The sequence below is a fragment of the Mixophyes fleayi genome, chromosome 4, assembly GCF_038048845.1.
Source record: "Mixophyes fleayi isolate aMixFle1 chromosome 4, aMixFle1.hap1, whole genome shotgun sequence".
Taxonomy (NCBI): domain Eukaryota; kingdom Metazoa; phylum Chordata; class Amphibia; order Anura; family Limnodynastidae; genus Mixophyes; species Mixophyes fleayi.
This window is the reverse complement of record NC_134405.1, coordinates 80566791-80592044: the sequence shown is the minus strand read 5'-3', so window position 1 is coordinate 80592044 and position 25254 is coordinate 80566791. Positions and strand designations below refer to the sequence as shown.

The 25254-nt window shown below is 45.1% G+C and overlaps 1 protein-coding gene across 4 annotated transcripts in view; it reads left to right on the top strand.

The window, feature by feature from the left end:
• The window catches only part of ZWILCH (zwilch kinetochore protein), a 47199-nt gene that overhangs the window by 18626 nt on the left and 3319 nt on the right, over positions 1-25254 (top strand). For all 4 annotated transcript variants that reach the window (XM_075207597.1, XM_075207596.1, XM_075207595.1 and 1 more), the window contains exons 10-18: positions 9806-9861; positions 10796-10901; positions 11194-11273; positions 21878-22034; positions 22657-22685; positions 23293-23429; positions 23853-23948; positions 24346-24464; positions 24984-25089. In XM_075207597.1, coding sequence (XP_075063698.1) covers positions 9806-9861; positions 10796-10901; positions 11194-11273; positions 21878-22034; positions 22657-22685; positions 23293-23429; positions 23853-23948; positions 24346-24464; positions 24984-25075 — 872 coding nt within the window. In that variant the 3' untranslated portion in view covers positions 25076-25089. The remainder of the gene's footprint in view (positions 1-9805; positions 9862-10795; positions 10902-11193; positions 11274-21877; positions 22035-22656; positions 22686-23292; positions 23430-23852; positions 23949-24345; positions 24465-24983; positions 25090-25254) is intronic.

The window sequence follows — 25254 nt, the reverse complement described above, 5'->3', positions numbered from 1 at the left end:
ATCTACAAGGCCAACATACTTGCAGAATTGCTTTCTTTCATCTCCTTCAGTTTCTCAAGCTGCTTTTCCAAAAGTCAAATTAAGGGAGTGACTTGGCTCAAACTAGCAGAGTCTGAACTCACTCCACATGTCACAACTTCAAAAGGTTTCAGCACCTTGCACAGCACAGAAAGGATTCTCCACTGTGCAAGAGTGAAATACATTCCACCTCCTTTCCCAATGTCATGGCTTGTGCAATACGCTTGTATAGCTTTGCACTGTTCCTCCATCCTCTGAAGCATGTACAGGGTGGAATTCCACCTTGTTAACACCTCTTGCTTAAGTTGGTGGCAGGGCAAATTAAATTGTTCTTGGTGCTGCTGCAATCTCCTACATGCTGTGGCAGAATGCCAGAAATGTCCCGAAAATTTTACAGGCCACCGAAAGCATCTCCTGCACCAAACGGTTATTTTTCAAGAAGCTCTGCAACACCAATGGGGAATGTGATGGAATTCACCCAGCTGTAATGCTCGCAATATATTGTTGGCGTTATCAGAAATAACATATCCTGGGGAGAGTCCAAGTGTTATAAGCCATGTATCAATGACATCCCTTAGCTTTCGTAAAAAGTTATCAGCTATATGCCTGTTAGTGAAGCCGGTGATACAAAGAGTAGCCTGCCGATGAGAAATGTTAACTAGTGGTGCACATGCTGCTGCTGTTCCTGCTTGTGAAGGTAAATGACCAACCCAGTGGGCTGTCAGTCATATAATCTTTGGTTTGGCCACTACCACTTGTCCACATATATGTGGTTAAGTGTACAGTGGGTAGATGGCATTTTTGAGCCCAATTAGTACATTTTTACGAACGTTTTGGTATAGTTGAGGAATAGCTTTTCTTGAAAAATGGTGTCGCAATGGAATTTTGTAACGGGCACAAAACCTCAATTAACTGTGAAAAACCATCTGAGTTTATTGTGGATATTGGACGCAGATCTAACACTAGCATAGTCGCCATGGCATCTGTGATCCGCTTTAGGACTGGGTGACTGCTGTCATACTTGCTTCCTCTAGCAAAAGATTGTTTCACAGTTAATTGTTGCAAAGTACTAGTGCTCTTCTTCTTGGGCTGCTTATGGGAGGAAAATTCACCCCCAACAGCAGCAGCAGTGGAACTAACGCTCAAGAATTCTTCAGAGGAATCAATAGTAGTGCAGGAGTCATCAAGCCTTACCAAGTTGATTGCAGGGCTAACTCCGATCGCTACTGAGGATATTGATAAGGGTGGTGTTATGGGTGTAGATTGCTGGCGTCGGGATGTAGGTGAGAGAAGGGTCCTAGCTGATGGACTGCTTGTTATTTTTTTACCATAACTTTCAGCTTTTCCCAACACCTTCCCATGAATTTGCGTCAAATGGCCTAACATGGCTGAGGTTCCAAGATGGTTAAGGTCCCTCTCTCGACTGACTGTGGCTTTACATACACTACAAATGGCTATACAACTGTTGTCAGGATTTGGGTAGAAATAATTCCACACATAAGAAGTGGTTTTTGTGGTCTTATGTCCAGGCATGACAATTACCTTCTTGTCACGTGCCAGAACTGCTTCCACTGGTGCAGGACTTACACAAACAACCTCATCCTCATCAACATCCTCATTAGCGCCCTCGTCGGCTACGCAAATATCCCCCTCATCCTCTTCTAATTCCAAAGTGGCATCCTCAATTTGTGTATCACCGGTTACACTTGGGCTGTACAGGCACACATCAGCAGAAATGCTGAAAGGGCCCTTCTTTATGGGTACACTATCAGAATGCTCACGATTACACATACCACTCGTGGATGGACTCTCCTCAGGGATTGGTGTAATTTCTGATTCTGAGCATACATACTCTATTGCCTTACTGTTTTCTTGCAGCTCGGCTTTCACACGTAACAGTAGCTGTGCACCACTTTTGGACTCCAAATTACTTGGTCTTGCTTGGTCACGAGTGACCTTGCAAGAAGAAGCCTCAGTAACATTTTTCGATCTCGCACTCATAGAGAAAGGCGAAGGCCTCATTCTTTCTTTGCCACTGCGTGTGTAGAATGGCATGTTGGTAATTTTTTCTTTATCGTCAGTTAACTTTTCCTCTATTACAGCTCTTTTTCTCCAACACGGTAAAAGATGTTTTTGTGTGTGATTTTTTTTTTTCCCCCTGACTTCAAAAGACTATTATTATTATTATTATTATTATTATTATTATTATTATTATTATTATTATTATTATTATTATTATTATCGTTGTAAGGCGCCACAAGGTTTCCGCAGCGCCGTACACGGTACGAACAGTAGACTATACAGGGTAAAACAGTATAGAACAATAAACACAAAGTACCAGTACTCCAGAAACTTCAGGCAGGCAAATACAGTAGAGACGGAGCGGAAGAACAGGTATGGAGACAGAAAGGAAGATGGGCCCTGCTCATACGAGCTTACATCCTAAGGGAGGGTAAACAAATCAGGCACAGAAGGGAGCCAGTGAAGCAAAGGGGAGAGAAAAAAGGGGCCAGGGGAGAAACAGAAGAGATGAGAGGTTAAGTGGATAGTTGGTAGGCCTTGAGGAACAGGTGAGTTTTAAGTGCCCGCTTGAAGGAACACAGATTGGGTGAGAGACGGATGGAGCGAGGGAGGTCGTTCCAGTGAAGGGGGGCAGCGCGGTAGAAGTCTTGGATTCTGGAGTGGGAAGAGGTGATCAGAGTGGAGGAGAGGCGGCGATCATTGGCCGAGCGCAGGGAGCGGGCGGGAGTGTGAATGGAGAGGAGGTTAGAGATGTAAGGGGCAGTAGACTGGGAGAGAGCCTGGTAGGTGGTGGTAAGGAGTTTGAAAAGGATTCTGAAGGGGAAGGGGAGCCAGTGTAAGGCAAGACAGAGAGGGGAGGCAGAGGACGAGTGGCGTGAGAGGAAGATGAGTCTCGCAGCCGCATTGAGTATAGAGCGGAGGGGGGAGAGGTGGGAGCAGGGGAGGCCAGTAAGGAGGAGGTTGCAGTAGTCGAGGCTGGAGATGATGAGAGCATGGATGATCATTTTGGTGGCATCCTGAGAGAGGAAGGGACGGATGCGAGCAATGTTACGGAGTTGGAAGCGACAGGCTTGGGCAAGGGATTGAATGTGGGGGGCAAAAGAGAGAGAGGAGTCGAGAGTGACTCCCAGGCAGCGGAGTTGGGTGATGGAGGAGATAGTGGAGTTGTTAACGATAGAGAGGTCATGGTGGGAAGAGAGTCTGGGTGGGGGAAAGACAATAAGTTCAGTTTTGGAGATGTGAATTTTAGGAAAGCGTGAGGACATCCAGGAGGAAATGGTTGAGAGGCAGTCGGTTACACGAGGGAGGAGGAAAGATCAGGAGAAGAGATGTAGAGTTGAATATCATCAGCATAAAGGTAATACTGAAGACCGAACGAGGAGATGAGAGCTCCAAGGGAGGAAGTATAGAGCGAAAAGAGTAGAGGGCCAAGAACAGAGCCCTGAGGGACTCCAACAGGGAGAGGGGAGGGGAGGGGGTGGAGGAAGAACCAGACGTGGATACAGAGAAGGAGCGGTTGGCAAGGTATGAGGTGAACCAGAGAGGCAGAGAGAGAGAAGAGTTTGCAGCAGGAGGGGGTGGTCAACGGTGTCGAAGGCCGCGGAGAGGTCAAGGAGGATGAGTATGGAGTAGTGACCCTTGGATTTGGCTAATAGGAGATCATTCGTAACTTTTGCCAGGACTGTTTCGGTGGAGTGGAGGGGGCGGTAGCCGGATTGGAGAGGGTCAAGGTGGGAGTTGTCAGAGAGGTGTCTGGTGAGGCGGCTGCAGACAATATGTACTTTTACATAGGCTTTACCAGATGACGTACAGGGAAATCTACCATCAGGACTGGTGACAGCAGCTGCTTGCTGCTCCTGCTCATATGTGTACTGCTGTGAATCCATTTTAATAAGACCCTACACTTTGTAGTGCAAATTCAGCGCTCAGAAAATACAGGGTTTTTTTTTAGAAGGGGGTATATGACACCCCAAACACTTTGTAGTGCAAATTCAGAAAAATACACACCCTCCTATTTCTACTCTATCACTTTGCCTGCTCTACTGTGACCTAACCCTTCTCTGTCCCTCTCTCAAATGGCGCTAGATATCTGTGGAGGCGGGTATTTATTGATTCCAAAACTAGCAAGATCCGACGACTTCACTATGACGTTTTGCCTCGTTTTGGTATCCGAATAGGCGCGAGAGTACCGAGCTGACTTCTGACTAGCTCACTGTCTTCTTCTCTTGCTGCACCGTCTTCTCCATCTTCTTCTCGTGGCAGGGTAGCTCCTAGCCCTTACAAGGGCTCCCTGCCACTTCCGTCGGCTCCACCGCCGCACTGAAAATGGTGGCGTTCGGCAACTTAAATAGCCGCCGGCGCGCAGACGTCACTCGGCATAGCCACAAGCCCTGATTGGGCTTGCAGCAGCATCAACAATTCAAACGCCCGGAGGTGAGCCAAGATTGGCTCACCTAACCGGCCGCAGATTGGCCAGCAGGAGAAAGTGAGCCCTGATTGGCTCATTTGCCATCTGCTGCCAGGACCTGAAAGAAAACAGAAGCTTCCCACCGCTGGATCCCGGGCTGGGTAAGTGAAGTCGTCTTCCCTCTTCTTCTTCTGGGCTTCCATTTCTCTTCTGTCTTCACTCTCTTCCAGGGCATGGTAGCATGGCACACCTCCACAGATGCATTGGTAAAACCCCACACCATTTGCAGTAACTTAGTAGCTCCCTGCCTATTTCCACCTCTCAGTTCTGCTGTATTAGAGTTGCACAATGCTGGAATATCCGTCCCATCACGTCTTTTGGCACAAAACTTTTTCCAGTCCTTGTGCTGTGGGAAGTCAGGGGCTAACAAAAATTATAGCCCCTGTTATATACTGTACACGAGGTGGTCACTGTTGGCTCCCTACAGGTCCGCGCTGCCGGTTGCAGGGAGTGCCGAGTCCTGCTTAGGCGAGCGGCCATCGTAGGGAAATACCAAGTCCCCCACTGAGGCGGAGAGGGAGGGGGGGTCTCTGATGTCCCACAGGCCAGATATAGGCTCATTTTCGGAGGCGGCCGGCGGTGAGCATCGCAGTTAGGCAGAGAGAGGTGAATGGCTGAGCTGTGCGGTGGAGTGAGGTCATGGAGTCTATCCCCACAAGTTGGTACTGTCCAGAGCAGGAGCTTTTGCACCAGTCCTATCTGCAGAAGGAGTTACTAGCATACGGAGATCGGACACAGGAACTGAAAGCAGGCTGCACAGATGTGGCTGACTCCCTCCCTCTCCTTCTCCTTTTATTGTTGAGCCTTCATCAGCTAAGTACACCTGTGGGGGTGATTTGTTATCTGTATTGTGTTATTTACTTATATTTCTTACATATTGAAATAGTCATTCCCTTCTTAGACACTTAGGGCTAGATTTACTAAGCTGCGGGTTTGAAAAAGTGGGGATGTTGCCTATAGCAACCAATCATATTCTAGATTTCATTTATTTAGTACCTTCTACAAAAAGATAGCTAGAATCTGATTGGTTGCTATAGGCAACATCCCCACTTTTTCAAACCCGCAGCTTAGTAAATCTAGCCCTTAGAGTATTAGTCTAGAATTCTCTAAGTAGTTTTAAGTCACACTTCTCTTTCTGGTGTACAGTCTGTAAGAAGCACTAATGCTTTTAGTACCAGAGTTCTGGGGTCTCTTAGTGTTTTGTGGCATTAGCCAGGGTCAAAACCAGTAATTGTACCATCTTCTGCTCCATAATCGGTGGTAGTCAGCATATCGATGCTGACTACCCCGACAATACTTACCCCAATGTCTTCACACCGAAGGGCTCCTTCCCAAAGAGACTGCAGGACGACTGATGTGCCCACCGACTGCAAGCAATCACGATAAATGAAGAAGCCGGAGCAACTTGATAACGTCACTGGGAACTGCGACGCTGTTATCGGTGCTGTTAAAGGGGTAATGCAAGTATGCGACCATGGACAAAGTACTTTACAAAGCGGTCATAGCCGCACAGTTGAGAAATCTGGGGGTGAACATCACTCCATATTTGGACAACCTTCTCATCAAGGCCTCATCCTGCTTAGCTCCGTAGCGAGGCTCACCATTCGGACTGTGGAACTCCATGGGTGGATAATCACCTACCCCAAGTCTCCTTTGATTCCTTGTCAGAGGATGATATTCCTGGGTCATCTTATGGAGAACAGACGTCAGAAGATCTTTTTTCCGGAACTCAAGGCTTGTGCGCTGAGGGATTCGGTAAGGAGATTTTTACATCATTCCTGACCATCCATTCTCTTGAACTTAAGCTTCTGGGACACATGGTGTCAGCATTTGAGATGATGGTGGCGAATCAAATCTTTTCCAAGTTTTTGTCCCAGCCATCTCGGCAATGCTCATTCTGGGATGCGACAAGTGGGGAGGCTTATTACCTGAGCAGGCATGCTCTTCTCCCGGGAGAGTGGTCTCTTCATCCTCCGGTTTTTCAGATTCTGGTTCATAGATGGGGCCTGCAGGACCTGGATCTGATGGCATCCAGGCACAATTGCCAGGTTCCCAGTTTTTGCTCCAGGACAAGGCAGTCGATGTTCTGACAATGGAGTGGGTATTTCTGTTGGGGTATCTCTACCCACTGATTCCCATGATCCACCATGATTCAGCGAGTCCTCAGGCGGGTACGTCTGGGAGGCCTTTCAGTAATTCTAGTGGCTCCAAATTTCCCCAGGAGTTTGGTATGCCAACGGCCTTAAGAGGACAGGAGGGCTGGGTTGGGCCCTCTCTCTTTGTCCATACCTGCTCAGGCAGGGGCCATTTCATCATCCGGACTTTCCTCGACTGGCTTTAATGGCGTGGCTGTTGAAGTCAGTCTCTGGCAGTCCAAGGGGTTCTCGCATAAAGTAGTGGAGACCTTGATGCAAGCCTGCAAATGTTTTTTTGTGGCGTGCTTGCATTTGTTGGTGTGAGCGGCATTCTTTCAAGGCAGACGCCTTCCGGTTGTCCAGTTTTTTGGCTTTTCTGCAGGCTTCTGGCTTGGAAGCAGGAATTTCTTCTCCGAAGGTCCAGGTTTCTGTTCTCTCTGTTTTTTCAACATCTACTCGCATTCCTTCCGGATCTTCAAACATTTCTCCAGGGGGTGTTGCAAGTTTAACCACCATATGTTGCGCCTATGGCCTCCTGGAATTTGAATTTGGTTTTGGAGATTCTTCAGCGGTCTCCTTTTGAACCTCTGAGTTCAACTGATTTGAGGCTGTTAGCTTGGAAGGTGGTGTTTTTGCTGGCCGTAGTGTCTTCACTTGGGGTGTATTAAATGGGAGCTTTGTCCCGTAGGGCTCCTTACTTTGTGTTACATTGAAGATAGGGCAGTCCTTAGGACTGTTCCTTCCTTTTTACCCTAAGGTGGTGTCGGGGTTCCAAATTAATAAGGATATTGTGGTCCCAGCTTTTAGGGAAGGAACATCTTCTTTGGGGCCTTCGTTCCCTACACTCTCTTAGATGTGGTCATGGCTTTGTGTGTTTATGTGGCTAGAACTTTGTCTTGTAGAAGACTGATTCTCTCTTTGTTCTTTATAATTCCCAGAAGAGGGACTGGCCTGCCACCAAGCAGTCTATTGTTCGTTGGATTAAGGACATGATTAGGCGTGCTTATGTGAGCTTGACCCGACCTCTGCCAGGGAAGATTACTGCTCAATCTGCTCGTTCAGTGGGGGCCTCTTGGGCAGCGCATCATGGCGCTTCTGAGGATCAATTTTGCCAGACAGCCACCTGGTCCTCTGTTCATACATTTACTGAGCTCTGTCAGTTTAATGTTTTTGCATCTTCTGATGCAGAGTTTGGCCACCGTGTCTTGCGGTTCCTCCCGTAGGGTGCTGCTTTAGAAAGCTCCCATGGTTGCAGTGTCTCCCAAAGTGGATGATTGAGAAAAGAAGACTTACGTTAAATATTTCTCTGAATCAATATGAGGACACTGCGTTCCTTCCCTTTTGCTCTTCTGCTGTGTGGTCTTGGTTGTTTGGCCTTCTCTCTTGGGGCTTTTGTATTACACTGAGGCTAGCAGGGGTTGCAGAGGGGAGCAGTCAGCAGCAAGTTTTGTTTTAACTATTTAAGTGCCAACTCCATGCTCCCTCATACAACCCCATGGTAGCAGTGTCCCCCAGATGGATTCAGAGAAAAAGATTTGGCGTATGTACATAAATCTTTTTTTTTTTTTTTTGTTATAGTCATTTGTCTGAACAGTGACTGTAATAGGCTTGTATAATTATTTTATAAAGTGGTTTGTATAAATATTTACAAACATGTATTGAAAGTTTTCGGAGCTTATGAGAATTAAAATATTTCAGGCTTGGTTGGAGTCATGGTAGGAGGTGTTCAGGGGCAGTCAGCAATTTGTTGTCTGACATTAGTGTAGAACACTAGCTTGCACTCAACTCCATAGTAAATATAAAAGCAATGTCAAATAAGTTCTGTCAAGGTATGGGTAATTTTAAATATATTAGTGGGTTATTAGCTCTTCTATATGTACAGCAACTTGTGTTTTGAGTTTAGTGGCCCTTTTAAAGGGGATGTTTTACTCTTAGAACATCCCTGTTTCTAACCTGACCACTATGTAGTGACAAACTGCTACTTGAAATCAGCACTGCCTGAGCTGCCTGCATCATGTGCCTGCACTGCGCAGAGAGGCAGTCCGCCCTTCTTACAGAGTTTAATAGACCGCTCCCAGTGCACTCTATAGGATAGGCGTGGAGGCACTCTTTTCTAGTACTGCAAGCACACAGAGTGATTGGCTTGCAACAGCTTCTGGCTTCCGTTAACAGGGGGTCTGGTGTACGGACATTTCACCTTTTTGCTATATGTCAGTCTTTCAATTGTTATAAAGAAAACACCAACAATTGTTTTATAAGTTTTTATTAAGAAAATCTAATGTATCTACACCTTTTTAATAAAATACAGCTAGAAATAAAACTCCTACAAAATCTACTACAGGTGTTCTCTAGTACCAACCAGACTCCAGAGAATGTTTGACACATCTTCTCCACAATGTTGGGGAGGATGTGGCAAACGAGACTATTCCTTCCACATCTGCTGGACCTACCCTAAAATAGGCAATTTTTTGGACAGTATGGTCTCTCCTCTACAAAATCATCTTAACACCCATCTCTAAAGACAAATTCTGATAAGTTGGCCACACAGATGCTCAATGTGGCTAGATGCCCAATAGCTAGCCATTTGAAAAACCTTGCACCCCCCACCTTACAACAGGGTGCACCTTGCATCCATGGAGAAAATCTCTGCTTAAATAAGACAACCCATACATTCACTCAGATCTGAAGCCTATGGTTCTACTACAATGCATAACCCCTCCAAAACCCCCGCTACTGGACTCACACCGTTTGTGCTAATTATCAAGTATTTGTTTTACTTTTGCATGCTGTAATCAGACAGCTCTCCTTAAGGATATATTCATCTGCCTAGGTTCTTGATGCAGGCCTCCATTTCCTTTCCCTCCTCCCTATATAATTCACCTTATCTCACCATCTCTACCGCACACAGGCTTGTACTTAAATCATCTGCACATTCAGCTACCTCTTGAGCGTTTTTGCGTTCCACTTTCTTTGCTGTATTGAATAAATGTAGTACAGCGTGGTCAAACGATACATTTATGTACCCACCTCATGCCTGTTACTGTTCAAATCGTTGTATTAGAAAAATGAAAGTAAAGTAAAATACAACTAGACAATACTAATGTGTCTAAGTTTATTGTTTTTTTTTATTTATTTTTTATTGTTATTATTATTTTCTTCCCAGAACTAAAGAATAAGCTGGATGGAGTTAATAATTCAGTACCTAAGAAAGAAGCGGAGGTGAGTGTACACGATATGAATGATTTACAGAATACTTTTAACAAGCTAGCTGTTCTTAATGCTCCACTCTGGCACTGAAAGGGTGTATGTTTTGACAAGGTCAACATAAAGCTGTTTTTCTCCTGGCTGCATGTTGTAGGTAATACTCAGGAGTAATATTGAAATTATTAAACATGGCAATTACACTGAGTGATGCACATTCCGATTGCACAATTCAGCTGCTTTGCCCGAGGGTGCATAAAATAAAAAGGAAACCTAAATAAAAATTGATAGAAAGCCATGAAACAACAAGCGGGCCCGAGGGGACATAGTTTAATGTCGAGGTCTATTGCTTGTAGACTGCTGAGGATTTACTCCTGAGGCTTGAAGGGTATCCAAACAGCCTCGATAAAATAATTTCCCAGTCATTCTGCTCCGCTCATGTATTATGTATGCCCAAGTCTCGCTGCACACATGATGGATGTGGACACTTAATTTCTTTTAGGCATTCTTCATATGTATTGCTCTTAAACAGGTGACTAAGCCATTTAAGTGCTGCACAGAGCCTGTTAACTCTTTCTGTGCTGTAAACCCAGCTGTCCTTATTAGGGTCCCACGGTATTTACATATTATTGCCAGGCTCGGCTGTCAATCACAGTCTGACTAATTGTGTGTTGCATTGTATTAGTGTATAAGGACTGGGTCACAGAACTGTTTGTTTTTTGGTTACATTTGAGCAACGATTCTGCAAGAGTAGGTTTTTGTTTTGTTTTTTAAATGTAGAGGAAATAAGTTGTGGTTGAATTGTCAATAAGACTAACACATTTGTGCAAATAGTGAATGTATGATAATGATGATTAATTTATGAAGACACAAATTGAATCGTAATCCTGACATTGTTACGGTACATTACGTCATGTATATGGATAAATACTGGCTCATTATTCCTTTATAGAAAGTAAAGAGCGACACTGCAGCAGTGGACAGCTCCATCCAGTCCTTTATCACAGAGCGTGGGGATCTGGACTTTGCTGAGATGTTGTGGTGCAGGATGAGGAAAAGTAAGTCCTAGATGTTTGTACTTTGAAAATTCAGCTGTATTCAGGCTCAGATACCTGTATTGCCATACATGTGCAACACACTAGTTAAAGATTTCATTGTAATTTTATGAAGTGTAGTTAGACCACAGAAGTATTAAAAAACATGTTACCAAGTCTGTTAAACCACCCAATATATGCCCTAATGTTATATTCCTTGATTGGTCTTATTGTGCAGCATACCTCTTACTTTATCACTTCAGTCCTGCACAGTGCACTAATGACAATCAAATATTCTTTGTACCTTGTTATGAAGGTGTCTCCTCGTATCAAGATGTGGCAAACTGCTTCTCTCTTATCATACAGTCGCTGAGACATGGGGATGTGCACCCTTGGGTAAGATCACTGCTCACCTTCTTTACATTTGTAACCTATATTTATTTCATCCTTAGGGGAAATACTGGAGAATGCTAGGGGAATATAGATTGTGGAACCAGGAGTTGGGCACATCAAATACAGACAGAAGCAGAGATAGCAGCTCCTCTTCTACCATTCTTCTGCTAGCAGGGAAGCAGTGAGTAGTGGGTACAATGTCTTCCAGTCACCTGTTGTTTTGTCTGTCACTGCAGCTTTCACATCCATTCTTGCTTGTGTCCTTCATCTGTCTCCTCCATTTTTGCTTTATTTTTCCTGTCATGTCTGATAAGGGGAGTTCCGTCCAAGGCTGAGCCTGAGGGGGGACATCAGCCGGGTATTTTACCTGTTACGGTTGCCCATCTGAATTATCCTGTGGCCAGTCGGGTGCTGACACCATATGCTTAGTGCGTGAAGCAGATAGCCAGCGCTCTCGCTCACCAGGGCGGTACACTGAGATGGCTGAAGCACTCTGGGCTAAGTCTTGGACCCAGTTCATTAGCAAGCTTGCATAGCCCATCACACTTCATAGAGGGCTGATCTGTTCTCTTTTGCTGGAGCTGTTGGCAGCAACCCTTCTGGCTCTGGAGAGGCCTCAGCCTGATGAACCGGCTTCGCTCACTGCCGAGGTCAGTGGATGGCCTGGTCAAGGTTTCTTCTTCCCTGAAAATGGATTCTTAAAGATCATAAGTGTCAGACTCCTACCTTATATCAGTCTTGGAAGAATTTGAATTCCGAATATTCCTCTCAAGAGGAAGGCTTTGGCTCTGGTCAATAATGTATTTTATAGGTGGTCAGAGCAACTAGCGGAGACTTTGCAGTCTAGTAGTTCCAGAATGGAGTTATTACTTTTGGTGCAGCACGAGGAGTCTGAATATCTGGGAGTCATGTCTCTGGTATTTGGTCTTGTTAGGGCTAAGATTTCATTCCCTGGAGTTTCAGGCTTTTTCTATCGTTGTCTAATTTGATCCAGAACTGGATAAGTTTATTAACATTGGCCATAGGAATAGAGTTACTTTCTGCCCGTTAATTCTCCCAGCCAGACCAAGGGCCCTTGGTTTTGTTCCTTTCATTCATCAGGGAAGCCAAGAGTTCAGGGTTCCAGAGGATGTTCCATTTGGTGGTCAGCAGACGGGAAGGCAGGCTTGAGCAGTTTGGTGTCCAGCTCCCAAACCCGCAGACAAGCAGTTGGCAAGACGGGCAGACTGCCTACCCTGGTCCTCCTGTGGTGGGAACCCTTCTGCTTCTCTTCCAGACGATTTTTCACCACTGGACTTCCTGGAGACAACACAAAGCTTTTTTCTCTGCGGGAAGCCATTCAGTAGCAGGGTGTAGTGTTTCCAGTCTCAGAATAGCAGAAGGTTTTGGGATTCTTCTCAAATCTCTTCTTAGTCCAGAAATTGTATGGATTTTTTTTCTAGGAGGTGTCATTAGGGTCTGCATGGAACAGAACAAGTTCATGATGTCCATGGACATCAAAGATGAATACGTGCATATTCTGATCTGTGAAAGACATCAGTGACTTACAAGTTTGTCATTCAGTCCCAATATTACCAATTTCGGTCTCTGCCATTCAGGCTGACCATAACCTCATGGGTGTTCATGAAGATAATGGCGGTTATGGCTGCTCCTCTGAGGTCCAGGGTTGTGACTGTCATTCCTTATCTTTCTTCAGGCTCATGGATCATCAACTTCATGAAAACCAACTTAACACCTTCCATGTGGATGGTCTTTCTGGGGCTGCTGTTCGACATCCAACAGCAGAGGGTATTCTTGCTATGGGACCAGATCCTTTCTTTACAGTGACTGCTGAAGTCCATTTTTATCCACAGACATTTGTATCGAGGTCTTGGGGAAGATGTCTCAACCTTCAAGATGGTGCAGTTTGCATGGTTTTACTTAAAGGTGTTTTAAATAAAACCTCGAATCATCTGACCAGCAAGTTCATCAGACTGTCTACAATGGAGCAACATTTGCTCTTCTGGTTGCTGAGGGTCCATAGTCTCAACAGGGCTTGCCTCGTCATCATTTGCAATTGGACACTTATGACAGTGGATGACAACTTTCAGAGCCCGGGGGGGGGTTTGTATTTCAGTGTCGTTTTCAGGGTCAAACCTCTTGATAACTCTTTCTGGAACATAGAGCGGTGTTCATTATGTGGAAGGGCTTTAAAATAGTTATCATTTGTTATCATTTATTTTTATAGCGCCACCATATTCCGTAGCGCTTTACAATTGGGTACAGTCGGATAATACCACGTCAGTTGCCTGGGTACATCCATCAGGTAGGCACGAAGAGGTCTTCGGCAATAAGCTAAATCGCCAGGATCATACGCTGGGTAGAGTGGAATATTCCATCCATCGTGGTGGTGGTCATACCAGAGACTGAAAACTGGGAACTAGATTTGGTCAGCAGGCAGCACCTGTAGCCCGAGGAATGTTTTCTGCTTGCAAAAGTGTTTCAGCAGATTGTGAGTAGGTGGGTAGCTGGATATCGACATGTCATCTAGGTTTAGCCAGAAGGAGGAGCGATTGTTCTTAAGGATAAGGGATCTGAAGGGGTTTCTGCTAGACTCCATACCTTTGAACTTTCATCTGATTTGCCTGTTCCATCTGGTAGCAATGCTTCCGCGGTTACAGAAAAAGGTAAGCGTGGTAGCACTGGACTGACCAATAAGGTTGTGGTACACAAGCTTTCTCAACATGGCCGTGGGCCTATCGTGGCGTCTACCTCTTCGGCTAGACCTGTCAAGTCAGGTGTACCCTTTCTTCACCAAGGTTTAGCGTGACTAGCTTCAATGGTGTGGCTGTTGAAGCCATGATCCTTAAGGCTAAAGGATTTTCGGAATGTGTTGCTTAGACTATGCTTAAGGTCAGAAAGCCAGTTTCTGACATAAAATGACCATAGGGTATGGAAGACTTGCATATTCTGGTGTGAAAAAGGGGGTTTCCGAACTGTTCTTTTCTGTTGATCGTTGTTCTGTTATTCTTACATGAGGGTCTGGATGGCGATTTGAGGCTTAGCTCCTTGCAGGTTCAGGTATCGGCCCATTTGGTGTTCTTTTAAAGAAGCCTTTCTTCAGTGAGTGATGCACGTGCATCCTCCATACGCTTCTCTCCCCAATAGCCCCTTGGGATCTCAACCTAATGTTCACAAGCTTACAGCATCCTCCTTTGGAACCTTTGTATTTAGTGGAGCTGAGGTTCCTTACGTGGAAGGCTGTTTTTTTATTTTAGCTCTTTCCTCAGCTAGGATGGTTTCGGGGCTAGGAGCACTGTCTTATAGATCTCCTTTTCTCATCTTTTTCATTAGGACAGAAGACCATTTTTGGCTGGAAACATTCCTTTCAGCCCAAAGTGGTCTCCAAGTTTCACTTTAATCTGGAAATTGTGATTCTGGCTTTAGACCTTGCTAGTGTCTTCACTCTCCGGATGTTGTCAGGGCTTTGAGGACCTATGTTCATAGGATGTGTGATGTACATAGAACGAAGAATCTTTTGGTCCTCTTTGATGCCCACAAAAGAGAAGGGCCGCTCTCCAAAAAGACCATTTCTGAGTGGATTACTTCAAAAGGTTGATAGGCTTACATTGTGGCAGGGAATCCTATTCTTGAAAATGTGACTGCAGATTCTAACAGATCATTGAGTGTCTCCTGGGCGGTACTGCACATGTATCCACTAAGCATATGCACGGGGCATCCACAGATTTTACAGATTCAACAATTTTGCATCCAATGATGAACATATGGTGCTGAGCAAGGAAAGGAACTATACAAGATTGTACTCCTCTGGTAACATTCCTGCCAGCAGCTCGGAGTGGCTGTGCTAAACATTCTAGACAGCTTGTCAGGGGTATAGTACCACTTATAGTACAATTTGTAGGTCGTTTCCTTAATTAATGTAGAGATGGAGCAGTTGGAAATCCCCTCCCTGACCTCCTCCCAGCAAGAGTCATCTGGGGGGAGGGTGGTCCAAGGTCATTTTCCCATTTCCTTTCATGCCGACCTGGCGTGTTGACTCTATAAGCCAATTATAAATTCCGGTGATCATCCCTTTGGTGAGTGGGGAATGTAGACACACATGCTCAAAGAAGGTAAGGGTCCGGAGAGCTTCAGGGGAGGGCAAAGGACATAGCGAAGTGTCAAAACTGGAAGTATTCAAAGAAAAGCGGGTGAAAAGATTCAAACCTGCGATAAAGATTCAACATGGAAGCCGAAGTTCCATTGACCACCAGGTCTGAGACCACCCGAATTCCTACACATATCCAGTGTTTATGGCCTTTTAGTTTCAAAGTGCCCAACTCTTGCATCCACACTCTGTACCCCCTAGCGTTCTTCAGTGCATCATGAAAAACAGAATTTAGTCCAAAAATCCTTTTTTATCTATTTAAGGACAACAAATAGCAATCTAAGTGACACAATACAAAAAGTAGCATATGTAGAGCGTGAGAGGTGTACAGTCTTTAAATCCTAGAAATCTAAATGGCAGTCATATATAATTGGCAAAGAAAAGTAGCATACCCATGCTAGCAGGCTTATGTTATGCATTTATACACATTAACAGACACAGTTGTTGAGGGCAAAAGCCTTTCTCTTTCATCCAGTCTGGGGGACACTGCTTACCATGGGTTGTGGAGGGAGCTTGGGGAGTTGGCATCTAACTAGTTAACTTTTAGTACTGCCGACAGACCCCTCCCCTCTACAATCCCCCTGCCTCTTCCTGTCAGGTTTTTTTTTAGGTGCCCATGGAGTTGGGCAGTGTTTTAGTACTGTAGGTAATTTTTTACTTTTATTTTATTCTTTTAATTTTTTTCTACAGGTGGCAGAGCTGGAGTGTGTTCTAATATAGAGAACACACTCACAGCAGGGCAGCGCAGGCACTACCCTGTCAGATGAGAGCCAGCGGCTCTCACTGACAGGGACAGGTGGAGATTGAAGAAATTGGTGCCTGAATTAGGAGTGACAAGCGGTCTCACGGACCGCTGTCACTCCTGGAGCCTCCCCGATAACCGGCGCTGCCACTGCAGGCATAGAACGCCGGTTATCGGCTACTGCATTGATGGTGGCCATCTTGGATTCGGAGGAGAGGGGGGCTATACCAGGATCCCCCCTCATACATAGGAGGGGGCATCTGGTATTATCTGCTGCGGAGACCTACCCTGGAGGTCTCCACTACTCTGCCACATAGTACTTTTAATTTTTTATTCAGACACAGAATCGCTGCAGAGGCAGCATTACTGAAGGGGGGGAGCTAACACATAGAGCTCCCCCTCCTTCCAGAGAGAGAGATGGTTTATCCCAGTCTTCTGGCGCCAAGGAGAAGCCCGGGAAGAGAGAACAGATCTGTTGGACTTCTCCCCTGTTTGGCCTATGGGCTAAGTATCTGTTTTATTTAAACACATATTCTGTATTACTGTGTACAAGTGGGCTAGTAGGAGTTATATTATAGTTCTCCTACTTGCTTAAGTATTTCTTGTTTAAAATTTTACAAGTACAACTTTTATATCTAGATTAGTTGATTACTTGTAGTTTACACTTTTCTCTCCACACATTTATATCTCTCTCTCTACTCAGCTAGATTTAACAATTTAAGTCTGTGTGTTTGGTGTGCCTTCCTTTATTAAGAAATGTCAGATAAGGGAAAGGGCCCTATTGCAAAATATTTTACATGTTCTAAATGTAATGTAAAATTACCCTGGGGGCAGAAGGACCCGTTGGCGCTCTGCTCTGTCTGCGAGGCAGGGGTCCCCCCTGCGCAAGCCCAGCATATTTTAGCCCCACTGACGGAGGAACCGTCCTGGGTGACCTCCCTGTCACAGTCTGTTTCCTCTTTAGCACAGATGGTTTTTCAATCTAATCAATTGCTATCTACTGTGGCTACTTCGGTGGCTAATAATACTAGTACTCAGTTGGGCCTCCCTGTTACCACAGGTTCTATTGGAACGTCTATACCAGGACCTTCCCCTTCTCATACAGACCAAGCCGCTGTTCCCACAGAACCGGCATGGTCTGCAGCATTTATAAAGGGTTTGGATAAACTAAACCAGTTACTTGAATCCCCAAACATTCCGCCTGCTAAAAGAATGAGGCTTATATCTGATAATACCCTTATGGTCCTTTCAGTCTCTGAGGAGTTTTCAGAGGAAGAGGGGGAAATTAATTCTGATCCTGACCAGGTTCAACCTTTGGAACAGGAAGAAAGCTCTAAAAGCCAATTTATTAATGATTTGGTTTTAGCAGTGAGACAAGCGTTGGACCTCCCAGAACCGGAGGATACTACTCCTAGAGACAGAAGTCTATTTAAGAAGGCCAAAAGAAAGGCTATCCGTTTTCCCCCTTCTGTAGAGCTTAAGGATATTGCAGAAGGAGCCTAGAAACAGCCTGATAAGAGGTTCTCTGTTCCCAAAAGGTTCTCTTCCCTGTATCCATTGCATGAGGAAGATGTGGTTCGCTGGGAGAGTATTCCAAAAGTGGATATTCCAATAGCCCGATTGGCCAAGCACACTTTACTTCCAGCTCCTGGTTCTGCAACTCTGCAGGATGTCAATGACCGCAGAGTGGAATCCCAGCTAAAATCTATATTTGCGGCTGCGGGTTCTTCCTTTAGGCCCACATTTGCTTCAGCTTGGGTGGCTAGAGGCATGGAATCATGAGCAGACCAGCTGGCAGAGGCCTTGCAGGACTCTGATTTACCTCCCCTGGCTTTGCATTTGAAGGAGGCATCGGGGTACCTTTATGAGTCGGGCCAGAACTCAGCGGCTGTATCCTCTTCTATTCAGGCTGCATCTATTTCAGCAAGAAGGTTATGGCTGAAATACTGGGAAGGAGATGCAGAATCAAAGAAGTCTGTGGAAACCATTCCTTTTTCAGCAGCAGGTTTGTTCGGTCCGGAATTGGATACCCTGATCTCACACGCAACAGGGGCAAAAGCACTTCCTTGCCGGTATTCCCTAGCAGGTGCCGAAACCCTCGGGTCAGCTCCTTTCGTCAGCCCTTTCGGGGGACCTCCTTACCTAGAGGACAGTCCTTTAGAGGCAGACAGACAAATTCTCGAGGCTCCTCTGCCATGGGGAGATCCTTGTTTGCAGCTAGGCGCCAGGCCTCCAAGACCCAGGAGAAGCCTGCGTCCTGACGACCACTCTGTTCCGGAGGGGGCACCAGTGGGGGGACGTCTGTCTTTGTTTCAGGAACAGTGGGCAGTGTCCTCCCAAGATCCTTGGATTCGGGGTATTATATCAGAGTGGTACAGGATAGACCTGCTGGGCCCGGTCCCACATCGTTTCTTCCTAACTCCACTACCTCGAGATCCATCAAGAAGGCAGGCAATACAGGATTGTGTCGCCTCTCTTTCTCAAAGAGTTATCTGCAGGGTCCCAGATTACCAGAAAGGACAGGGGTTTTATTCAAACCTGTTTCTGGTCAAGAAGCCGGACGGCTCCTTTCGTCCCATCCTAAACTTAAAGGGTCTCAATGTGCACTTAAGGGTGGACGAATTTTGGATGGAATCCCTAAGGTCGGTGATAAACGGCTTAGAGAAGGATCAGTTTATGGCGTTAAAAGACGCATACCTCCACTTTCCCATTTGGATCCACCATCAGTCTCTCCTAAGATTCTCTGTGGGATCCTTCCACTATCAGTTTCGGGCCCTCCCCTTCGGCCTCTCAACAGCACCGAGGGTTTTCACGAAGATCATGTCAGTTATGGCAGCATGTCTTCACCTTCAGGGAGTTCAGGTCGTGCCTTATTTGGACGACCTGCTCATCAAATCCTCCACAGAGAATTGCTTACGTAATCACTTATCCCTCACCTTGGCGGTTCTCGAGGGCCATGGATGGCTAATAAATTTAAAGAAATCCCAGATGGTTCCGTGTCAACGCATGGTTTTCATAGGGCTTATTATGGACACCAGTCAGCAAAGAGTGTTCCTACCTGTCGAGAAGATCAGTTCAATTCAGAGTATAACAACTCAGGTCTTGTCTTCTCCCAACCCCTCTATGCACTTGTGCATGCGGCTGCTGGGAAAGATGGTGGCCTCCTTCGAGACCATCCCCTTCGGTCGAGCCCATTCTCGTTGTTTTCAGTGGGATCTATTGACGAAATGGTCAGGATCCCACCTACGTTTGGATCTCCAGAGGATCTCTCTATCTCCAAGGGCGAGAGAATCGCTTCAGTGGTGGCTGATTCAGGATCACATGACAGTGGGCAGGTCCTTCGCTCCATGGCCATGGATCATAGCTACGACGGACGCCAGCCTGAAAGGTTGGGGGGGCGGTAATTCTGCACCTCCGGCTTCAGGGACTTTGGTCGTTTCAGGAATCGGCCCTATCAATAAACGTGCTGCAGTTGAAGGCTATTATTTTCGCCCTCCGGGGGGCCCAGTCCCTCCTTCAGGGCCACCCTGTCAGAGTTCAGTCCCACAATGCCACGTCCGTGGCATATGTCAACAGGCAAGGAGGAACCAAGAGTGCAGCGGCAATGAATATTGCAGCTCAAATTTTGGTTTAAGCAGAACAATTTGTTCCAGCAATATCGGCAGTTTTCATTCCAGGAATAAAAGAATTGGGAGGCCGACTACCTAAGTCAACACCAGATGATGCCGGGGGAGTGGTCACTCCATCCGGAATTTTTCCAGTCTCTGGTTCAGAGGTGGGGTCTTCCGGACATAGATCTTATGGCCTCCAGACACAACAGAAAGGTTCACAGGTTTTGCGCAAGGTCAAGAGACCCCTTAGCGGTGGCAGTGGACGTTATGACAATGTCATGGGAGTTCAGGTTGGGATACCTGTTTACTCCGATTCCCATGCTTCCTCGCGTACTCAGACGAGTAAGGCAGGGCGGTCTGCCAGTAATTCTAATAGCTCCCTCATGGCCGCGCCGAATCTGGTACGCGGACATAATCTCTATGGCGGAAGGACAAGGTTTTCGTCTTCCGTCTCGAGACGGCCTTCTTCTGCAAGGTCCCTTCCATCACCAGAATTTACCTCGGCTCAGTTTAACGGCATGGCTGTTGAAGCCAGCCTCTGGAGGGCTAGAGGTTTTTTCTCCAGCGTAGTGAAATACTATGATGCGAGCCAGAAAGACCGTTTCAGCTCGCATCTATCACCGGATTTGGAGAACCTACATCAGATGGTGCGAAAACAAGACATGTCACTCGTCCTCTTTTCGCCTCCCTCGCTTGTTGGCTTTCCTTCAGGATGGCCTGGAAGCAGGGCTTCGGTTAGGTTCTTTAAAAGTTCAGGTTTCGGCTCTGTCAGTATTTTTTCACCTGAAATTAGTGGATTTACCAGATATTAGGACTTTCCTCCAGGGAGTCTTGCATATTCAGCCTCCCTATGTTCCGCCCACAGCCCCATGGGATCTCAACCTGGTACTGGATATGCTTAAGGGGCCTCCTTTTGAGCCATTACTTGTGGCAGATTTGAAGTGGTTGACCTGGAAGGTCCTCTTCCTTTTGGCTATTGCATCTGCACGTAGGGTTTCGGAATTAGGAGCTCTGTCTTGTCGGGAACCATACCTGGTTTTCCACGAGGACAGAGCGGTGTTAAGAACCCTCCCTTTCTTCGTTCCAAAAGTAGTTTCGGCTTTCCATCTGAACCAGGAAATTGTAGTTCCGGTCTTCTCATCTACTTCCCATTCGGATCAACAGTCTATGGAAAAGTTAGATGGGGTTAGGGCTCTACGCATTTATGTCAAGAGAACTTCTCAGATTAGACGTACTGATTTCTCTGTTTGTTCTTTATGTTGCTAGTCTCAAGACAGTCCATTGCAAGATGGATTACGGCAACCATTAAGCAAGCTTACATAAAGGCTAACCGTCCTGTGCCGGAGAGACTTACGGCCCATTCCACCAGATCGGTAAGGGCGTTGTGGGCAGCAAGAAATGGGGCTTCTGCAGACCAGCTTTGCAGGGCAGCCACCTGGTCCTCTGTCCACACCTTTACAAAATGTTACCAGTTTAATGTATTTGCATCTGCGGATGCAAATTTCGCTCGTAAGCTTTACGAGCGGGATTTTCAGAGTAGTCCCACCCTTAGGGGGCTGCTTTAGAACGTCCCCATGGTAAGCAGTGTCCCGGGATGAAAGAGAAAAGAGCATTTATGTACTTACGTTAAATACGTTTCTCTGATTCCGTCTGGGGGACACTGCGATCCCTCCCTTCTTCTGTTCTTCTGTGTGCTTTTGGTTGATTGGCCTTTTCTCCTTGGGGCTTTTTAATTAACTGACAGGAAGAGGCGGGGGGGATTGTAGAGGGGAGGGGTCTGTCGGCAGTTACTTAAAGTTAACTAGTTAGGTGCCAACTCCCCAAGCTCCCTCCACAACCTATGGTAAGCAGTGTCCCCCAGACGGAATCAGAGAAACGGATTTAATGTAAGTACATAAATCCTCTTCGCACCTACAACCAAATGGCAGAGATAAACGTATTGACTAGGCTTTCCAAAATTGTGATCTTAACAATTTACCGTATTTTAGGTTCACTTTTCTCTATAGATGACTAAAGTACATTTGCAAATCTTGAAGTACTTCTAACTAAAATTCGGATCAAACAGGCCCTTGAATTCTGTTATTGTTTAATTTCCTGCTTATTCCAGATTCATCGTGGGAGCAACAGTACCCTGAGCAAGCTAATTCAGCAATCCTACCATGGAAACATGCAAAGTATCTCCCTTTCAGGCCTCACTCCCATCCGCATGCTGTTAGAGATTGGTCTGGACAAGATGAAAAAAGATTACATGAACTGCTTTATAGGTCAGCACCAACTGCATCCTCAGACTGTCAATGCTCATAAGAAATACCACCTTGACATTTACACTTTGGTGTGTAGCACCAGAAAACTTGTATATCTTACTCTAAATGTAGCAAGTTTTCTTGTTGTTTTCTGACTATTCATTTATCACCACAATGAATCAACATTTATTTATGTAGCACCACTGATTCTGCAGCGCTGTACAGAGAACTCATTCACATCAGTCCCTGCCCCATTGGAGCTTACAATCTAAATTCCCTAACATACACACAGAGAGAGAGAGAGAGACTAGGATCAATTTTTTTTTATAGCCGCCAATTAACCTACTAGTATGTCTTTGGAGTGTGGGAGGAAACCGGAGCACCCGGAGGAAACCCACGCAAACACGGGGAGAACATACAAACTCCTCACAGATAAGGCCATGGTCTGGAATTGGACTCATGACCCCAGCGAATGTATGTTTAGGTTTTCCCTGCATGAGTATTTGCAAGGTACTAAAGTATACATATTTTACTGTTATAATTTTGTAAGGTACATTCGTCGCCAGAATCACACTTTTACATTGTTTGTGAACAGTGTTTAAGGAGCAGAAGTGTGCGTACTTTAATGTCTTTGTTTCCACAGGTCGTGAGCTTGCTACATTTAATTACCTGGTAAGTTAAAAGCAAATATAACATCAGAGAAAATATTACAATACTTGTATTTACCATACAAAAACATTTGAGCAGAGCATCTCTTGTACATGTGACTACCCGTGGTGTTATCATACAGGCCATGATTTATTATAAAACGTAGTCCCTTTACATTTCAATGTGCTACAGGTAATGTATTTTCTGAAACTCCAGATATCGGAAAGATAGATGATAGCTTGTTGTCATCTTTTCTTCCATATACAGTATTAGATGTTTGTTTTTATATCATTACTGTGAAATTGGTAATGTACTTATGCCATTGATTTTGTCTTTCATGGTGTGTCATTGAGTATTCCAGGTTACTATACCAACAGTATAAGGTTGTATTACTGACCATATGCATCATGTGTCAAGTTAGTGTGCTGCAGTGGAAAATGTTATATCACATTGATTTACCCCCCTTCTCCAGTTTATATACAGTTCATCTTTGTTCTAATACACCCAATGAGTATATTCTATGGTCTTCAAGAACACTTCAAAATGAGTTGGATAGAAATACAATACAATGTATATTCTATCCATTGTCCCTGTTGGATGTGTACATTGGTATCTGTCCTCTCTGTCTCAGGATTACTTCATCAGCACATCAGTGGATCTGCAGGAGCAGGTACACCGTGTCAAGAAGCTGCACCACATGCTGGAGGTGGTTGTAAACTGCAATGCTTTCCTCAGCCTGGAGCACGAGAACCTCTTCCCCCTCACGCAGTGAGTTCAGATAAGAAGATTCACAACCTTACACATTATTTGTTGCCGATTTATAGAATTATAATAATAATAGTATTTTGTAGAGTACCACAATTGAAGTGACATGAAGTGCATCCTCCCAGCTCACATACTTGGCAGTAATTAAATATGCCCCATCGTGCAAGCTACTAGTGATGATCCCCCTTCTGTCACCGACTTTCCCTTGTAAGCGAGAGACACAGATTGATGTAGTGAACAGACTTAGCCCTCCAGCATCTACACCTGGCCTCAGGCAAAAAAACCTGATCTTTGCTTTACCTGGAGGGCACGTTTAATTAGCAACAGCTCCGTTAAAGAGGGAATTAACCTTTAACACACAAATACATAGGTTGTTAGTTTGGTTACCTTCTATAAGCCAGTACTCATTTCCTTCATCCTGGCTAGGACTTGTTTGAAGTACTACAAAGAGAACCCATGGAATGAGCAGCACGTGTTTCAGCTTCCCATCCGGCCAAGTGTTATCAGCAGCTTCTATCAGAAGTAAGTTCTGCCTTGTGTTTCAGAATTAGGTAATACGTTTATATATAGAGATGCACTGTCGCATATACTACAGAAATGTAACCGTACCATAGGGACTACAAACACTGGGTAGTGTAAGGAGCACGTATGGCATCCAAAATACCCTTTTAATTTGAGTCTTCCTAGTAGATTTCTTACCATCTTTTATTACTGTTACATTTCACTTTTACACTGAAACATCTGGTGCCATCAGGCTACAGAAGATATTAATAATGTAGTCCGATCTATCTCTACCTCGTGTATATTGAATAGTTATATGTGAAACCAGGAAAGACTGTCTTTCTGTCATAATGTATCTTTACAAGTCAAGACAACAGGTATTTAGTGAGTGATTGAAGTATTCAGTGTCTCCCTCCAGTTCACACCCACAGACATGGAGAGTGGAGATCCTCAGTGGACACGGGCAGAAGGAAGTGAAGACTATGTGGCAGCTGAGCACCAGGCCTCCCGTAGACCACATCTCTTTTGATGTACCAGGTATGGAACCCAACCTGTTGAATAATGTATGATTGCCTCTTAATGGATGAAGGTTCTGTATAGCTGTAATTATAATGGAGCAGCCGTTTTGTGGACCGAGCCAGAATTTAGCCTTTCCAGTGCTGCAAGCCTCAGCGGTGTCACAAGGGCCTAGTAAATTGATGGGCTGCATTCTCATGAATAGTGCTCCAGCCCACACAATGGCTGCTTCCACTGTGTAGGTGGTGGATGCACCTTACATTGACTACTAGCTCCAAAATGTATTGATAGTTGTAACCGCAATGATACATGAGACTTAAAGCTCTTATTTCTGCCAAGTTTGGTTTACTGTATTGAAATGTTAAACAAATACCTTATCTCACCCGTAAAAGCAATTTTACAGATGTTATTAGGCCCCAAGATGGTGACTGGAATATGTTGATTGTTTTACTGCCTGTATGATCTTAAGGATCTGTTAATTGATTTGAAAATGTTTTCAGTAAACTTACAGCAGAAATGATAATGACCTGTTATTCTTAGATGTACAGATAGACATGACAATGAGCGGGGAGAGTGAGGAGATTCTGTATTACAAAGCACAGGTCAACAGCAGTCAAGTGCACTTCTACTGACAGCTGAGACTCAGGTACTACATTACACATTGTACTTATAACTTCTTATAAATGGTCTCTTTCCCAGGTAGTTTTATCTGCTTTTATAACCTGTTTACAAGAAGTGAAAGACAGTGTGGTCATGTTGAAGGGGCTGTACAGCACTCCCAATTTTTTATTTTTTAAATGTAAAATACATG